The sequence below is a fragment of the Perognathus longimembris genome, chromosome 3 (assembly GCF_023159225.1).
Source record: "Perognathus longimembris pacificus isolate PPM17 chromosome 3, ASM2315922v1, whole genome shotgun sequence".
In the NCBI taxonomy this organism is placed as follows: Eukaryota; Metazoa; Chordata; class Mammalia; order Rodentia; family Heteromyidae; genus Perognathus; species Perognathus longimembris.
The window spans coordinates 81,968,214-81,986,940 of NC_063163.1; the positions used below are offsets into that span (position 1 = coordinate 81,968,214).

At 47.6% G+C, this 18,727-nt stretch overlaps 1 protein-coding gene across 1 annotated transcript in view; it reads right to left on the bottom strand.

The window, feature by feature from the left end:
* Positions 1-13,423, bottom strand: part of Ccdc60 (coiled-coil domain containing 60) — a 127,063-nt gene extending 113,640 nt beyond the window's left edge. The window contains exon 1 of the mRNA XM_048340705.1: positions 13,331-13,423. Coding sequence (XP_048196662.1) covers positions 13,331-13,423 — 93 coding nt within the window. The remainder of the gene's footprint in view (positions 1-13,330) is intronic.
* Positions 13,424-18,727: the final 5,304 nt, after the last annotated feature.

The following is an 18,727-nucleotide window of genomic DNA, read 5'->3' on the forward strand; positions in this document are numbered from 1 at the left end:
TGGTGCAATGTCTTATTCTGGTCTGTTGTATTTGGGGTTCTAAAAGCTTTTTGTATCTGGATGGGCCTATCCTTCTGGATATTTGAGAAGTTCTCTGCTAGTATTCTGTTAAACAAATTTCCTATTCCATTAACTTCCTTCTCTAGGTTTTCCTCAATACTTATTAGGCTTAAATTGGGCTTCTCGATTGTATCTTGGAGCTCCTGAAGCATTCTGTCTTGCTTTTTAAAAATTATTTTTCTTTCTCCATAAAGTCTATACTATCCTCAATTCCAGAGAGTCGATCCACTGCATCATCTAATCTGCTTTCTAGACTATCTACTTTAAAAAAAAAACAAAAAAAAAACAACAACTCCCTTCCTTCCGATTGGTCATTCTTTGTGGCTCCCATCTTTTTGCTATACTTTTCTTTTAGGTCCTGTATAGACTCCTTTACTTCATTAATTTGGTTCTGAGTGCTCTCTCTCAAACCTTTTAGCTAAGTGGCTATCCTTTTATTGGACTCTTTTTCCTTCTGTTGGAGTTCATTTAGCTTGCTGTTTGTGGAAGCCATGAATTCCTCTATTAATCTTTGGTTGACTTCACTGAGTTCACGTATTAATCTTTGGTTAGTCTCCTCATGCTCAAGAATAGCTGTCTGAAGAGTTTCAAACTTTTCATTCATCATTTTTACCAGCAGAGTTTGTAGAGCATTTTGAGGACTATCCTCTACGTCTTTGATTGACTGCTGTTTTCTGTTTATTTTGAGTGGGAGTTGAGATCCCCTGACTTGCCATTTTTCTTGTGTTTCTTCTGCCCATTTGGACAGGAAAGCAAATCCAAAAGCACACCAAAACACAATTGTAAGATGTGAACCAACATGCCCCAAGCCCTGTTTTTGCACAGACCTTGGAGGTTCTCAATCATAGATAGGTAATTTCTCTCTCTCCTTTTTTGGATATAAAAACAGGTCAAATGCCTCCACAGATCACAGTTTTAAGACAAAAACCAACCCCAGATCCTATAATTTCACTGATATTAAGGTTCAAAATATTAGGTAGATCTTCTTTCTATCTCTGCTTTTCTATGTTGGGGAAAGGGTATTTTGATTCAGGAGTTGGATTATATATAGTCGTAACCAGTGAACAACTCTGTCCTTTGAATTAAACCAATCTGTACTGAAAGGCTTATTTAATGAATCAGTTGAATACAGTTACAGTCTAGCTAGGCAACCAGTAACTAGGGTTTGATGGACTAGGAAGATCCAAGTCAGAGTGAAGAACCAGAAATTAAGAGATATAAGGAAAAGTAGGAGGAGAAAGTAAGAGCGAAATGAGGGGAATGAAAGGAACAAAAGGAGGGGAATGAAAGGAAACAGAAGACAAGAGAAAATAAAAAGAATGGAAAAAGGTAAATGAAATATAAACCTTTAAGAAGAAAAATGTAAAAAAGAAGAAAAAATTTAAATAAAGAAATGATACCAAATTTGAGGGTACTGAGCCTGAGAGATTGAGGTTTTAGTAATCAGAGTCTGGGTGTTTTCTGTGCACAATGAAGGAGGAGGCCTATTAAAGACTGTTGTCTATGTATCTAGGGATGAGGTTAGAAAGGAAGAACAATTAAAAAGAAAGAAAACAAAAAAGAAACACAAAAACAGACAGAACCCCCCAAATCAACATCAACAACAACAAAAAATGGAGGGCCAAGGAAGAAAGTTGGAAAAAAAACCTGAAAAAAATTGGAAAAAAAAGTTAAAAAAAATTACAATTAGGAAAGAAGAGTTCTGGAATGCCGGTGGGTGGAGTGAGCGGCGGGGGTGGGGGGGAAGGGGGGACGGATGGCAGGGGCGGTGCAGGAGAGGTGGCCCAGGTGCGAGGCCTCAGGAGGACGGATTCTTCCCCGAGGTCTTGGCTGTGACCCAGGTCAGCGATGGGGGGGCGGGGACGCAGTTCACAGCCCCGGGACTGTCTCTGTTGCTGTCGCCCAGGGCCCGCTCTGTGGTGGGGACGACCCCCTCCTCCCCGTGACCATCACGGTGAGGTTTGGGGCCAGGGGCAGGTGCGCTGGCCGGGCCGGTGGCCCTAGCGCTCGGAGACCCTGGGGAGGGGTCTTGCCTTGGGTGAGGACGTCGGTCCCGTCGCAGCCTCTGGGGGTGCTGGCAGCACAGTGGCCCCGGTGCTCGGAGGCTAGTGGTGGCTGCGAGGGCTGTGGCGGGAGAGGCGGCCGGGTCGATGTGGCTTGCAGAGCCGGCACGCTCCGCGCTGGGTACTAGATTTATAGGCACGTTCTAGTTATTATTATTTTTTTATTTTTTAAAGACAGGATCTTGCATTTTTACCCAGGTCCAGACCCAACCAATGATTCTTCTACTTCAACCTTCCACTAGCTAGGGCTCTGGGTGTATGCCACCACTCCTGGCTTATTAAGGTAGCAGGATCTCGCTAACTTCCTTTGGACCAGGGCCTGGCCTGGACTTGTTATCATCCTCCCATTTCTCCCTCCCACATAGCTAGGTACTTTATACTAAACAGTCCACAATGTACATGTGTGTGCCTCATTATCTACTGATGGAAACTCATGCTTGTGTCCTGCTAAAATTGATGTTGATAGACCAGACCTGAACTAGTTTGGCCCTGTATATATAATTTGAGGTTAGTACTTAAAAGAATATGGGGTCAGCTGGGTGCTGGTGGTTCGCACATGTAATCCTAGCTACTCAGGGGGTTGAGATCTGAGGGCCACACTTCGAAGCCAGCCTGGGCCAGAAGCTCCGTGAGACTGTCATCTCCAATTAATCACAGAAAAAGCTGAAGTGGCTCTGTGACTCCAGTGGTAGAGCACTCGCTTTGAGCAAAAAGAGTTCAGGGAAAGAGCCCTAAAAGTAGAATGACTTAAATAATCTATCTATCTATCTATCTATCTATCTATCTATCTATCTATCTATCTATCTATCTATCTATCTATCTATCTGTCTGTCTGTCTGTCTGTCTGTCTGTCTATCTATCTATCTATCTATCTATCTATCTATCTATCTATCTATCTATCTATCTATCTGTTTATCCATCAGGATACCCTGGTAACCCAAGCTACAAGGCTTCTATATCTTTACCCCACTTTGCAGATCAGGAAACTGAGGCTTCGAATGAGAGGTGGTTCTCCCTGGGCTGTACAGCCAGGAGATGGCAGAGCCAGGCTCAGGAAACACCAGGAGACTCCAAGGTGAGCGGCGGCCACCCTTCCCTGCTCCCACGCCGGACAGGAAGCTTAGATGCCGGCTGAGATCTCCCTGGGATTCTGTAGTTTTCAGCAGAGTGCTCATGCCAGAGCTTCTCAGAACTGGGGGATCTGTTGGTTTACAATGTTCTGTTTCCATAGCTAGAGACACAGACATTTCTTTGGCATTTCTGTTGTCTCTGTTGGCCTGAATTCTGCCTCTACTCGAGCAAAAAGCCAATGTCAGAGTGCTTCCTGACCCCGGGAGAAAAAAGCGCAAGAGCACTTTCTCTGGTCAGCTCCCACCTCCCCTACCCTGTGCATCGGTTTTTTGTTGTTGTTGTTATTGTTGTTTTTCAGGGTTTTTTTGCGTACATTTTTGGCCTTGAGCATGGTTTGTCTTTGTGGCACCTGCTCCCCTCCCCACCCAGACCCAGTACTATGCTTTGTTGAGACCCAGACTTTGTAAAAATGAAGAAATTATCTGCAAGAACATTGCCTGGGTTACATTAATGAGATGTAACTTAGTATCAAGTCCTTCATCAACTACCCGCCCCAATCCACTTGTGGGAAGCCCTGGGCTCTGCGCGGTGGCTTAGAAGAAACCCTTCCTCTTCCCTGTTAAAGCAGAAAGGCGAATCATCAGAAAACAGCTATCATTTATGCTGAAAAAGCCCAACACACTCTTTACATGAAGCTGCATGAATTGCAGGCCTGTCAGGGCTGCTGGAAACGCCCTTGTGATCGTCTGCATTTGGCTGCCAGCATCCTCTAGATCACTCTGCTATCAATCTTCTCTAATGATCTGTTTACCCAAAGCACACAGCTCCAGACACATGCCCATTATGACCCGGGGCTGATGGGAGGATGGGAAGGAACCCTAGGGACGGCACCACGGTCAGAAAGACCGGGGTCCTTCCATGTCTAAGTGGGCGGGCTGGAGAGCATTTTTCTTTTCTGGTTTTACACAGATGCACGTACTGTAGTAATCAAAGAAGATAACAAACACAAGAAAAAGAAGAAGGAGGAGGAGGAGGAGGAGGAGGAGGAGGAGGAGGAGGAGGAGGAGGAGGAGGAGGAATGGACATGGTTGGGTGCCATGCTAAGTGAGAGAGGAAAGGAGGGGGAGAGGAGGAGGGAGGGAGGGAGAGAGACAGATGCAGAGAGAGACAATGCACAGCTTCCAATCTTTTGATGAAATAAAAATAGCTTTGTGGGAGCCACTTGAATCGGGCTGGCTGCTTAAGGGGTCTCTGATGTCTGCCCCACCCCTTCAGCAACACCCCCTAATGTGGCTTAAAGACTTTGAGCACCAGAAGAGGGCATTTTTCTCCAAGGGGACATAAAACAATGTGTGTGTTTGTGTGTGGGGGTCTCACTTCCTCACAGGCCAGTTTGCAGGACAGCCAGTGTTCAGGATGGCTCAACAATTTGAACATGTTCTTTTAGTATCTGCCTCATGGCTGTTAGTTTATGACTAAAAGAGACTGCGAGAATGGCCACCACCCAGGAGGAAGCAGAAAAGGTACCAGAGCCACCATTTTCTGCGTGGTAGAGCTTCCTCTATGGAAGGACATCTAAGAAGTTGTGAGAGCGGCTGGCGTCCTGTCATAGGGCTTGAGCAGGCAAGCTGTGTGATATCCGGTGCTACCACAGCTAGAAGGGATGCTTCATGCTGGAGGGGACACAGGCTGGGCTACGGTTACCCACCAGCTTCAGGAACTGTAGGTGAAGGGGGTGACTTTGTCCTTAGTGAACAGGACCAGTGAGCAGTGGACTGCCTGCAGGACACATCGGTATTTTCTGCACACCCCCCAAAGCTCCTTGGCATGGGGATGTATTTTCCTTCAGCCCACGCTCCCACCCAGTGGAATCAGGGTGCCCTCGTGCAGGCATCCGGCATGATGGTTGACAGTGGGGGGGGGGGGTCTGTGCCTGACCCAGCTTGGGCTCTGGTGCTGGCAGCCTACGGACTCACTGCATATCTGGTAAGTGGATCACTCATGTAAGGCGTTAGCATTGATGTGGACTTATCCACCAGATCATCATGACTGTCGCCTGGCACTTGCTTGCCCCTGTGTCATTCCCAGGACGCCCCCAAGAGAACGATGCTTCGTCAGGAGACAGTTTATCCAGGGCCGTGCCATCTTCTGCCAATGTGGGTGCTGTGCTCCACAGAAGAGCATGGGGGAAGGCTGGGTGCTACATAAAACAGCACCCACAGGTGAGACGCTGGTCGTAAACAAATCTTGGTTATGGGGGGCCCAGCCATCTTTTGGGGGGATGTGGGGGTGCCAAGTTCCTTGCGTATGCTATGCAAGTGCTCTACTGAGCCCTGCTCCTATCCCTTTTGTTCTACATTTTATTTTTTGAGACAGAATCACACTTTTGTCTGGGCTGGCCCTGCCTCTGCCTCCCAAGGAGCTGGGATTACAGGCATGAACCCCATATGGTCCCCCGCCCCACCTCTTTACAGACCTGGACTTTATCTTAAATCTTCACAAGATTCAATGTCAGGCGATCAACCCAGCATCAGAGAGAAGAAACACAGGATCTCAGGTCACAGAGAAAGGCAATTTGCATCAGAAGTAGGATGCTAGAATCCCAGAATTCTAGAGTGATCTGATCCCGTTGTCTGGGTGCTAAGTCCATTGGCTCTGACAGGACAGTTGGTCTGGTGAGCCAAGGAAAGCCTAAGCTTGGGATTTCCCAGGAGCACCTAGGGCAGAAGAAAGGGGGGCTGGGAAGGCTCGTGGCTTAGGAACAGGGACAGGACTAGATGGGGCTAAGGAAGCAACCAGCCTGCCTCCTTCTCATCTTCAAGGCCAGGCAGAGGGGCCTCCCACTCATTTTCCATCCACTCAGGAGTATGCTGGACTCTCGTGCTCTCAAATGTCTTGGTACCATTCAACCTTCCTGAGGCTTATGAAGCCTCTTTTAAAAAGGTCTAAAAATATCAGCAAAGTGGTTTGATTAGAAGAGGGAAGGATTAGCTAATAAGCAATCACAACATAGGTGACAGTCATGTGCTAATTACTTTTGGCTAGTTTCTTCAAGGGCTCTTGGAAATGGGAGATCTTAGTCATGGTACCCTTTCGGTTTCTTCCCCTGAATACAAACAAAATAATCAGTTGGGTTCACATCATCTCTAGAAATAGTATATTAAACATTTTAACGTGTGATGTTTCAGGGACATTGGCTTTGATCCCTAAGTAAAAACACAAAGAAACAATACTTATTGAGCACCTACTAAGCTCCAGAGACTTTTCTTAGCCTTAGGTCATCAGTTCTTCTAGCAACTTGATGGTAGAGGAGAGGTTACTATTTCCAGGTGAGGGATAGGGAAACTGAGGCAGGGAGAGTGATTTGCCCAAAGCCACATGACAGCTATTAGGATGGCATCAATGCTCATGAAGCAGCTGGCACGTGATGGGGAATTCTGGGGTCCTACCTATAATGGCTCCTACCAGGGGCTTAGGGGCCATCCCCATGTCACAAGTCTGGGGGTGGGGTGGGGACAGACAGCAACATTTGCATCCTTGTTGAAATAGAATTTAAAGCTGCTCACGGGACAAGTTGCTCTACTCAGTATGCAGAGCTATCCTTGGCTCTGACAACAGAGACTAAAGACAAGTGAGCCAGCCTCCCTCTCCCCCAATCCACCTCCCAGACGGGGCTCTGGGACAGAATCAAAAAGGGGGTGGCAGGGGCTGGGGATATGGCCTAGTGGCAAGAGTGCCTGCCTTGTATACATGAGGCCCTGGGTTCGATTCCCCAGCACCACATATACAGAAAACGGCCAGAAGGGGCGCTGTGGCTCAAGTGGCAGAGTGCTAGCCTTGAGCAAAAAGAAGCCAGGGACAGTGCTCAAGCCCTGAGTCCAAGACCATGGCCAAAAAAAAAAAGGGGGGGGGGTTGGCCACCTTCTTCAAGTGGCTCCAAGCCTAGAGGTATAACCAAAAAAGAAACAAGCAATCATAAGGCAGAACACACACATGCACACACACACACACACACACACACACACACACACACACACACACACTATTTGGCGGGCCACAGCTTAGATTCAGAGCAAACTCATTTAACTTAATATTTACCAATATTCCTCAACCCAATTAAGCTGTTTACAATTATCAACATCCCAGAACCCCAGCCCTCATTAGCTGGGCCTATCTTCCTCTCCATGTTTTTTTTTTCTTTCCCCTTGCATGTCTTGGTAGTATACTGACCCCAGATCAAAGGAATGTGACTTTAATTAGAAACGGCTTGTAAATCTTCATTGAAATGGCATGATTTAGAAAGAAGAGTCTATGCCACGTAGATTGGTGAGTTTCCCCCTTCTGTTCCTCATCCTTAGCTCGATTTCTCTGCCAGAAACACAATCCCATATTGCAGAAATTCAGGCAAGCTCTTATGTCCCTGTCTGCAGTGATGGCAATCACATACTTGCCTACAGATGAAATCCACGCTTTTCCTTTTCTGCTAGAGACTTTGTGAATAGACTCTTTAAAGATTGTCCTACAGGCCAGGTGCCAGTGGCTCATGCCTGTAATCCCAGCTACCCAGGAGGCTGAGAGATCTGAGGATTGCAGTTCAAAGCCAGCCCAGGCAGAAAAGTCCATGAGACTCTTATCTCCCGAGAACCACCAGAAACTGGCTCAAGTGGAGGAGCGCTAGCCTTGAGGTGAAGGACTCGGGGACAGTGCCCAGGCCCAGAGTTCAAATCCCACAACCCGGCTCTCCATGGCTGGGTTGGGTCCCCAGCTCTAGTGTTCACTCAATTACCTGCCTACCTGGGGTCTCCAGGCAGGCCGATCCACTTCTTGGAGGCTCAGTTTACTCTGCGAGTTGGGGTTTAGGATCGAGTTTACTCGGCTAATCAATGCAGAGCACCTCACCAGCAATAGATAATCAACCTGGGCAGTGGGTGTTGTGCTCTCTAGAGTTACATGGCAGTGAAAGAGCCCAGAAGTTTCCACGTTAGATTCTGTGCAGAGGGAGATGAAGGGACCAGAGAAGTAATATGGGTGAAGTCACACGGTGGGGGTATGTGTGTGTGGGGGGGGAGAGTGAGCGTGCACACTGGGAGCCAGCCCTCTCCCTTCCTGACCAGGGTTTTGCCTTCCCTGCCCCTGATGGCAGGAGGGGGGTCGACTGTTTCCCAGAAGACCTGGAGACAACAGAAGGTTCTGTCCCCACCTGGACCGCAGGCTCTTCCTTCTGCCCCAAGCAGAGCTAAACCCTGGCCTCAGGGGGAAATGTGGGTGATGGGGGTGCCAGCCAAGGATCTGTCCCTTGGAGGAGAGCGGTGACCCTCTCTCCCCACTGGACCCGACTCTCTACGTCAGGAAAAAAGTCCTAGCTTATCTTAACCACTTGTAGGGTGTCTTGTTCCCACTCCATGTCTTCATCTAGCCATTCGAGACTCAGACCCAGGCCTTCACCACAGGGCTCTTCCCTTCACAGAACTTGACTCTTTCTCCAAACTTCTAAATACATCCTCCACAGATTTAACCAATCACAGATCAGAAAATAAATGTTTGGACAAACAATAACAACCACGTTCTAACTGAGCACACACAGACTCTCTCCCTCACAATGATTCCATAAGCGACGGGCTCTAACAACTATCTACATAGCTCTTCCGTGGCGGTGAGGGTTGTAAGCAATCTAGAGATGATTTGAAGTGCACAGGTGGATGCTCATGGGCTCCGTGCAAACACACAATTCCACAACGGGCTTTGGGCACCTGTGGGACTTGATGTCTGCACAGGGGGGCAGGGAGGGTCCTAGAATCAACTCCTCAGGAATGTGGGGGATGATGGCATCCTTGCCCTTTCTTTCTGGTACTTGTTATTTGCCATCTTGACTCACAGTTATTTATGAATATCCTCTGTGACAAAACTGTGGGTTCCTTGGATGAAGATCCCAGGATCAATTCATTTGGGTGCTTCCAAACCATCTGTCACATAGTAGGTGTTCAACAAAACCTTAGACGTTGACCTTAACAGCGCACCAGACTACCTACTCTTGGTCCTTTCTACCCTGAACTGCTGCCCTCCGCAAAACCCCTGACCACCCTGAGCCCCTCCCAGAATCTATCCCAAATGCATAATTCCCCCCAACTTTGTGAGGTGCAGAAACCGCAGCCCATTCCTGGTCCTGCTGGCTGCTCACCAGACACAACTGATTTTGTGAGTTATTAAATAAAAACCACCAACTGCATAAATTCCAATTTAAGCAAAAATATGTGACATTGACATCGATCCCCCCAAGAAATTTTCTCCACAGAGTTGCAAACAGGAATTTAGGAGAAGCGCCGCCCCTCATAATAGGAGGTGTCCTATTACCGGTGATGATGGTCTTGAATTTAGCTGTCAGAAAGATTTCCCGAGGGGGAAAAATACGTTGTTTTATTCAGTCCAAGGGAAGTTTAATTGGCTCCTGTCAGGTTTTATATAAGCGCCACTTGCCACCGAAGGATCTGTTACGGATCCTTCCAGAGCTTGAATTTGGCAGCTAATGGCCCAGTTGGGGAAGCTTGGGTGGGTGTGGAAAAGGAGCCCAGGCCCAAGGCTTAGTTCCCCTCTCCAGTTGTGCAAAGACTTGTCTCACCAGAATTTCCACAAGCAGACTCACCGGACACAACCCATTTCCTAATGATTAAATTTTGAAAGGGTAGAACAGAAACGGGGGGAGGAGTCAGGAAATAAAGATGGTGAATGTTCAGCTGCCTAGGTCCCTCTGCGTGTCAATCCAGTGTTCAGATTGGCATCACGTAGAGATTATTTTCCTTTGCTCTGTGATGTGGAATTACCACTTGGTGCAAACTTGGAGTTAGTACTTACAAAACTGAATGAATGAATGAATGAATGCTCCAGCTGTGCGGAATTCTGCTCTGTTCTCGGCCCTCACAGTGTGCTGACTGGCTTTCCAGGTACTGCTATGAACAATTGTTCTCAGGCTTCCTAGACAGCTATGTAGGGTTGGGCAGAAGGGCGCTTTTCTCTTTTTGTGGGGGTGACTTGAGGTTCCCTGGTATTCGAGGTTTGGGGAAGTCATGGGGACCAGTCTCCACGGCTTAGCCAGCCTCACCCTCATCGCTAATGATACCCCCTTCCCTTGCCACGTCAGCTACACACTGGCCCCATCATTCTTGCAGTTAGCCAAGAATGGCGACCCTGCCCTGGATAGTGGGATGTAAGGGGGAATTAGCTGCCCAGTTTCTTTTGTTTACAATTTGGACAATGATTGCTCTGTTGTTGTTTTTTCCCTCTTTCTTTTTGATCACAGTTGTGATGCCCAGAGCTGTAGCAGCCATTTCTATAATTGTGAGGGAAGAGCTCTTGAACCCATGCCCATTGTGAGACTGAATGAAGTTGAACTTTGGTTTTCTTGGAGCAAGTTTGAAAGATTGAAGTTCAAAGCCCAGCTCTGCTCCTTGCTGGCTGGGTGCTTGGGCAAAAAGAGCTGTCCTCTCTGAGCCATGGTGATTCCATCTTCCTTGTGAAGAGGTAGCAGTGCCTACCTTAATGCACTGTGGAAAGTTCTGGAACATCTCACACATCGGTGAAGGTTTGGCTCAACCTAAGGCATGTGATGAACACTGTAGTCATTCCAGCTGTCATCTCAGTCACAGTTGTGGTTATTATTCGTTTTATTTCCCTTGGGTCTCTACACAGCCTCGAGGACTTTGTCACTTGCTAGCTGGCCTCGATGAGGTTAAGCTGTGCCTTCTGGTGTCTCTACAAAGTTGACATTCAGAAGACATGGCTGTCTGGCTGATGGCCAGGACACACCGGGTTCTACCATACATCCTAGGAGGCAGATGGAGGCGGAAGGGTGGTGTTGCTTGTGTGGTCCTTATTTATCCAGCATTCCCTGACCCTCATTTATCCAGCATTTCCTGACCCTCATATACCCAGCATTCCCTGGCCCTCATTTACCCAGCATTCCCTGACCCTCAGTTACCCAGTATTGACTGGTCCCCATTTACCCAGCATTCCATGGCCCTCATTTTCCCAGCATTCCCTGACCCTCATTTATCCACTATTCCCTGGGTGTCTTGTCCCCAACCCTCCACTCACTTCACTGCCCTCCTCCTCCCCTGATGGAGAGGTGCTCTGACTTCAGTCTCCCTCCACATCCTTCTTCTCTGTATCCACAGATGGTGGGAAACTATCCCATTTACTTACTTAGATATGTGGTTTGTTTCCTCCTAAGAGCACACACACACACACAATCTGAGGTAGCTTCCCCTTTTCTTCATTCCACATGCCCTAATACTTCTCCATGACATTATTAATCACCTTGCATCATCATCATCATCATCATTATCATCACCATCATCACCACCACCATCATCATCATCATCATCATCATCATCATCATCATCATCATCAATATTATTATATGTCTCATCCCTTTCACTTCCCAGCCCAAACACATTATTCCGTACAGGTAACATTCTCAGAAACAAGTCGCGTTTTTTTTTTTTTAAATATAAAAAGCAAATGCGTAACACATCACAGGGATTCAATAAATCTTTGCTAAGTGAACGAAACTGCAATAAAACTAAAATTGAGGGAGTACCTACACGATGTTAGAAATTGTTCTAGAATCTTTGGCATAGGTAAAGTCACCTGATGCTCACATCAGTCCTCTGAGGGGAGGCCATGATCTGCCCATTGTACAGATCACAACACAGAAGAAGAGACACGTGGGCTGCCACTTAGCACCGGGCAGCAGGGACATTAAGGGGCCAACCCCGGGCCAACCCTGCTGGCCGTGTGCACTGCCCCTGCTTTGAAACCCACAGAGGCTACTGGCACTTCCACCCTGCTCCTCACCCCTTCTCCTCCTGTTTAACCCAGAGGGCTGCTGGGGATTTCACTGTCTCCATGTGGCATTCAGAGACAGAAAGGAGAGGTAGGAGGATACAACTTGCAGAGCACGCTGGCTTAGAGGACTACAGGGCAATGAGGGGTGCATCAACATGTCAATCTCTGGGATGCAGTAGTTGAGAGCAGTGTGGGCCACATATAAAACAGTGGGGGTGGGGGTTAAAGGCCCTGCTTGCATGCATTGGCTCCCCTCACCCTGGTCAGCATCCTCCTTGGGGCCTGCAAGCCACCAGATGTGTCCCTGTGGTGGGCCTGAGTGGGCAGGCCTTGTCTCTCTCTCTACCTCCACCAGTCTACGACAGTGAAGAAATCTAAAGGGTCTGGATCAAGACATGTTGATAGTTGTGTCTTGCCCAGACATGCTCCTATACAAAGAGAAACGACTGACCCCTGGCATTCAGTCATGCCAGTTTTTCCTTAACCTTCCAAACAACAATGGAATATCATAACCCATACACACAATACCCAGCTTGAGCATCATGGCAGACAACTCCCACCTCCACCTTCACTTAGTCCCTACACTGTTTCTGTCTAGTTGATGTGCTATCCTCATTCTGCCAACAAGAGAAAATAATGGCTGGTGGCTCTCACCGGCATCCCTACCTACCTACTCAAGAGGCTGAGACCTGAGGATTATTGCTTGTAAATAGCTCAGACAGGAAAGTCCCTAAGACTCTTACTTCTGATTAATCAGCATAAGGCCAGAAGTAAAGGTATGGCTTATGTGGTAGAGCACCAGCCTTGAAAAAAAAGCCAAGTGAGAGAGCAAGTCCCTGAGTTCAAGCCCCAGTACCTGTATACACACACACACACACACACACACACACACACACACACCAACAACAACAACTAGTCTAGTATCACACAGTGGGAGTGTGGAACCCCCAAATCTGGCACTCTACAGAGGATATGCATGTCTGTGAAGCCCAGTGGGTCTCTGAGAATAAGTTCTGTGACAGCAAAACTATAATTCGTCTTAATTCTTGGCTTGCACTCTGTTGATTTATCTCCATCCCTCTGTGAGTACTGGCTAACAGGAAAGCCCAGCCCACTGTTCAGATCTGCCTCCTCATTCCCCATGGGAAACCAAGCATTGGTCACACAGATACAGGCCTGGATAATATAACAACATTGTGATTGTCTCTCTCCCAATCTGCCTGTGGGTCTGGAGGCGAATTCCCATTTCACTTGTTCTTGAAAACATGGTTTCAGCAGAGGTGGGGGGCACTCACCGGTGTTGGCTGTTGTTCCTGAGCATAGAAGGGCCACATGGCCCCGGCACTGGGGGGACTCTGTGTCTTCTTGGCTGCTGGTACCTTGGTCATCCTGGAGGTCCTTCAAGCTTCCCGGGGATTCCCCACCCCTAGAATCTTCGGGTTCAGCAGTGCATGGAGTGAAGGGTCTCGGGAATGTCTCCCTGCCTCCCGCGTCCTGAGTTCAGGGCTTCCAGAGGCATTTGTGGCCGAGGAGCACTGCGCCAGCCATCATCTGAGTTCCCAGGAAGTTACAAACTTTTTTTTTTTTTAAGTTTTCTCCCTTTTTGAAGGGAAGGGATATATTTCTCTCCTAAAAGCAAAATAGAATTTGAGCTAACAGATAAAATAAAGAAAACTTCACGGACAAAATCCCCATTCTCCCTCCAGCGTCCTGGGCAAGTCAGGGTGAGGCTCAACTCTTGGCCCTAACAGCCAAGGGCGAGCCCGGTTGCCTGGCAACGGGAACGTTCGGGGGGGACTTCCTCATTGGCTGGGGCTGGTGGGGGGGCGTGGTCTCTGACAGGACTGGGACTCAGCCTCTTGGCTGTGAGCAGAACCCCTTAACTCTAAGTTCAGGTAGCTCCCTTAAGATCTGAGGACCCCATTCTTCCTCTCTGGGCTACACTACTCCTCAGGCCCCCGCTAGCCCAGGGGTGACTCTATGCCACTTTGGACTGGGGAGGTCTCCAGCCTTACCCTTGTTAACTCCCCTTTATTCACCTGAAAAAACTCCTGCTCACCCTTCAAAGCCCACCGAGAAATACAGATATGCGCACACACATGCGCATATTAATACACATGCGTGTATCATGAATATAAACGCAAGGACACATTGTGACATTTACTCAGAGCCTAGAGTGTGCGAAACACCATCCTGAGTGTTTTAACATTCATGGCAACATGAACAGATTCCACACGGCACCCTTTCCCCGGAAGGCATCTTACTACTGTTTTATTTGCTCTTCCACAGACCGGGCAACTGAGTCACAGAGACATATAAAGGACCTGGAAGTAACCTGGCTATCAAGTCCAGAGATGTTGGATTCTAAAACCCAAGCCCTCCACCGCTGGCCTGCAGTCAGATGTGGGGCCTGGAGAGCATTGGTTTCCAGATGTGAGATGTGAGCAGCTCACCACAAGTGATGAAGGGGCCAAGGGCAGGAGTCGAGATGGAGAAGGGGCGCTGCTGCTCCCGGCATCCCTTCCCTGGGAAGACACAGGGAAGAGTTCTCACTGTGCCGGCCCCTTCCACAGCAGGTATTACCACTTAATATTTACAGGACCTTCTGCCCTGCGCCAGGTCCTGTTTGGAGTGCTTTACATTAATTCATTTAACCCTTCCAATAAGCTTGTTGGGGTGTCTTATTTTATACTAGATCAATTTAGCTCCTATGTTGCCCCTCAACCTTGAGCTGTGGAGGATCCTGATAGCATCATGGACTCTTCTTCCTTGGAAGGCGTTCATGGCAAGAAGACACCCCACAGAAGGCAGGATGTCTCACTCTGCAGCTCCAGCCGCCTGTGCCTGGAAGTCATTATTGCCTCCCCGTTGTCTGAAGATAGAATCTGACTGCCCCTTTCTCGGGAAGTTTTGGCCCTTCTATTTTCTTCGTGGCTACCAAGCACCCTTACCAAGACACAGATCTAGAGAATTGCACTCTGAGGATGGACCAAGGGTGAGAAAAGGGGACAACAGGGGGAATGACCAGCAGCCAGCAGATTGCAGAAAGGGCCACTCCAGCCAGCCAGTTTGCAAGACAGCCTTGGTACACTGGGTTCCATCTAGTCCCGTAGGATCTAAAGAAATAAAATACCAGGAACAAATGCATTTGCAGCAGAGCCCTGTTTGGGCCATTGTACACAATACAGGATTTCATTATATCTGTGTACATGCCTATTATGTGCTCTGATTGCTTTTTCTTCTTCCCTCTCTCCTCTCTCTTGTTTCCCCAGTAGTCTTCCTTTGGTTTTCATATCCTCCACACCCCCAACTAGAATCCACATATGAGAGGAAACGCATGTCATATGTCTTTGTGAGACTGGCTGGATATCAACAGAACATGGTGACCCTGTTTGCATCCATTGTCCTTCAAACATCAATATTTCCTCCTCCTCCTTTCCTCCTCCTCCTCCTCCTCCTCCTCCTCCTCCTCCTCCTCCTCCTCCTCCTCCTCCTCCTCCTCCTCCTTTTTTTGCCAGTCCTGGGGCTTGAACTCAGGGCCTGATCACTGTCCCTGGCTTCTATTTGCTCAAGGCTAGCACTCTACCACTTGAGCCACAGTGCTACTTCTGGCTTATTCTGTTTATGGGGTGCTGAAGAATCAAACCTAGGGCTTCATACATGCTAGGCAAGCACTCTACCACTAAGCCACATTCCCAGCCCCAACATTTCCTTCTTTGAGTCAAATTCCTTGGTGTGTATATACTATATTTTTCCTATCTATCCATCCACTGAGGGGCACCTAGGCCCATTCCACAACATGGCTGTTGGGAATAGTGCAGTGATCTGGGCTGAGCTGTAGTCAGCTGATACAGGCCCTGGGAAATCTCAACAGTAACAGTCTTTACTATGGTGGAACTGGAAAGCAAACACAGGGCACCATGTCAGGCACAAAGGACATGCTCAATAAAGGTGAACTCTTATTTCTTGGGAATTGGGAGTAGAAAGACTTTTAGAGCTGAAAAGATTTCTGTTCAGATGCTGGCTCTGTCATTTATTGGTTAGAAGACCTCGGTTAAGTCACTTCACTCTCTCATCGTCAGTGTTATCCTATAGACTCAGGTATGGCGATGGTCACATCCATCTTGTTCTTGTTATTGGGAAGACTAAGCAAATGTAAAGAGCCTTGTGCCTGGAAGGGCTCAGCAAATTGGGGGTTCATCTGTGCCTCCCATGGATTCCACCAATCCATGCACATAGCTGTGCACCCCGTTTCATGGTGGCTGTGGTGACAGGTGTATGAGGGTATCCCACAGTTATGTGAAGTCTGTTTCCAGTACACAGTGTTCCCATGCACACGCAGGGCAGGGCAGCTGTACAGTCCCATCTGTTCCTGTCTCCCTCGGCACCACCGCTCTCCCCCAGGGCAGCACTTCACCCCCATCCTACCTGAAGCCATCGGTAGGCATAGCACACATGTCCCCAGACTGGCTTGCCTTGTGACACCCTTGGCTTCTCTTAATAAGATTTTGTGGTATCTCTAAGCCAAAGAAATCGCTTAAGAATCCCGTTTCTAATTATTCTTTAGTGCACTGGGGTTCAACAGATGCTCTGTGTTACCCCCCCCCCCAAATTAGAAAGAACCCCCCAGCTTTATCTATAAATCTGCTGTGGCTCCCAAGGTACCCAGGTGCAGTCTGGGAACCACAGAGCTGGAGGAATGTGTCCTGTCTTTCAGTGGTCAGACTGGAAGTACAAGAAATGAACCCCCAAGGGAACAGTGGTAAAGCAACGATGAGGGGAGTCTGTGTGCCCACCCTCTCCCCTCACCTCTGGGTGTGCTCTACAGCCATCCCTACAGCACCACAGCCCATAGTCCCCTACCACTGCACACCAACTACCCCTAGACTGGCTCATTTCCTTTTCCTACCCCACTTCCCTCTTTTCCTTCTGGTGCTTTCTATATGACCTTTCAAATAAAATATATCTGTTTAAACCTTCATCTCTGCTCCTGGGAAATCTACCCCTGGTCAGTATTTTTTTTTCAAATTTTCTGATGTACAGAGAGGTTGGTCAGTATTTTTTTTCCAGTCTTAAGGCTTAGACCCAAGGCCTGAGCACTGTCCCTGGCTTCTTTTATGCTCAAGGCTAGCACTCTACCACTTGAGCCACAGAGCCACTTCCGGCTTTTTCTGTTTATGTGGTGCTGAGGAATTGAACCCAGGGCTTCATGCATGCTAGGCAAGCACTTTACCACTAGGCCACATTCCCAGCCTCCTTGGTCAGTATTGACTGGAGCAACTGGGAAGGCCAGATGGGAGGTCAGCCTTGAACTTGAGCCCCAGCATGCTACATGGTCACCTGATGTATCTTTTCTTGAATCTTATTACATCAGCTTCCTGGGCCACCTGGTCCCAGATTTTCTTCTTCCTGATCTCATGAGCTTTTGCACTATATCTTGATATTTCCCTACATCCTCTAAACACTGAGAGGCCAACGTGTTTTCAGATAAGCAAATGCATCCCCCAGCAGTGAAATATTTGACAACCCAAGATACGAAGGGATTGTTTAATTTTTAATTCCTCTGTGATTTGTGAAAAATATAAATGGAAGGACTCAGAGCGACAAGCGTCCCTTTTCCCAATTTTCCCCCAAAGAAAGACATCCAAGGGGATTAAAAATAGATGTAACAAGTAGAAGAAAAATTTTGGAAAGTGTTAGACGCCAGATGGGGTAGCTGAAGTGAAATCTCAAAATCTGGTAAACACTTGAATTTCAGTCAGTAATACATATGTTTGGCATTAAAAACCTATCGTAAAAAGTCATCATTTTTCAGAATATCTTTAATATGCTTTTCTGTGTTGCACCTAGCACCCAGAGAACTCCTTCTGGGTATTTTTACCGAAATGTCATCATTGGAGTTACAAATTATGGGGCCCAGGGCAAGAATAAAACTTGGGGCTCCCCTGACATCTGGCAGCTGGCAATCTATTGATGGATTGCTTCCAGAATGAAATACCATGGGATAAAGTGTATGTGTACCACCTCCACAGATGCCAGTACTTGATCAGATTAAAGAAGGAGTATTGTATGCTGCCTGTCCCCCTGGGGGCTCTCTGTGAAAAGAAAATGGAATGTTAACCTGCCTCTCCATTTTCTTCATTATTATTGTTACTGTTGTTAGTATATATTATTATACATAACATATATAATTATTATATAGTAGTAGTACTAGGGTTTGAACTCAGGACTTTGTGGGAGGTGCTCTACCACTTGAGCTACGTATCCTCTGTTTTTCAAAAAGGGTCTCATGCTTTTTGGAGCCACATTTTGAAAGTCTAGAACCAGACACGGACTGTGTCCTCCTACTTCCACCTCCTGTGTATCTGGGATTACAGGTGTGAGGCACCCACCTTCTAGACTTCTTCCTTACTTCCTTATGCATGGCACAGAGGAAGCGGTGTGATCCCAGGATTTTCAATGCTTAGAGACCCAGGATGGGGTCCCAGCTTCCTCGCCAATGGTGCCATCCTCAGACATAGCCATATTGGAATTCTGGAATTCGAAATCCCCGTTTGCAAATGCAGACCTGGAAGCAAAGTCTAGAATTTGGAGATTTGTTCGTGGTGGTGGTGATTGAAAATTCAGATTAGTTTTCTCCTATTCCAAATTCGGTAGATTTTTTTCCACCCTGTCACCATGTCTCCATCTTC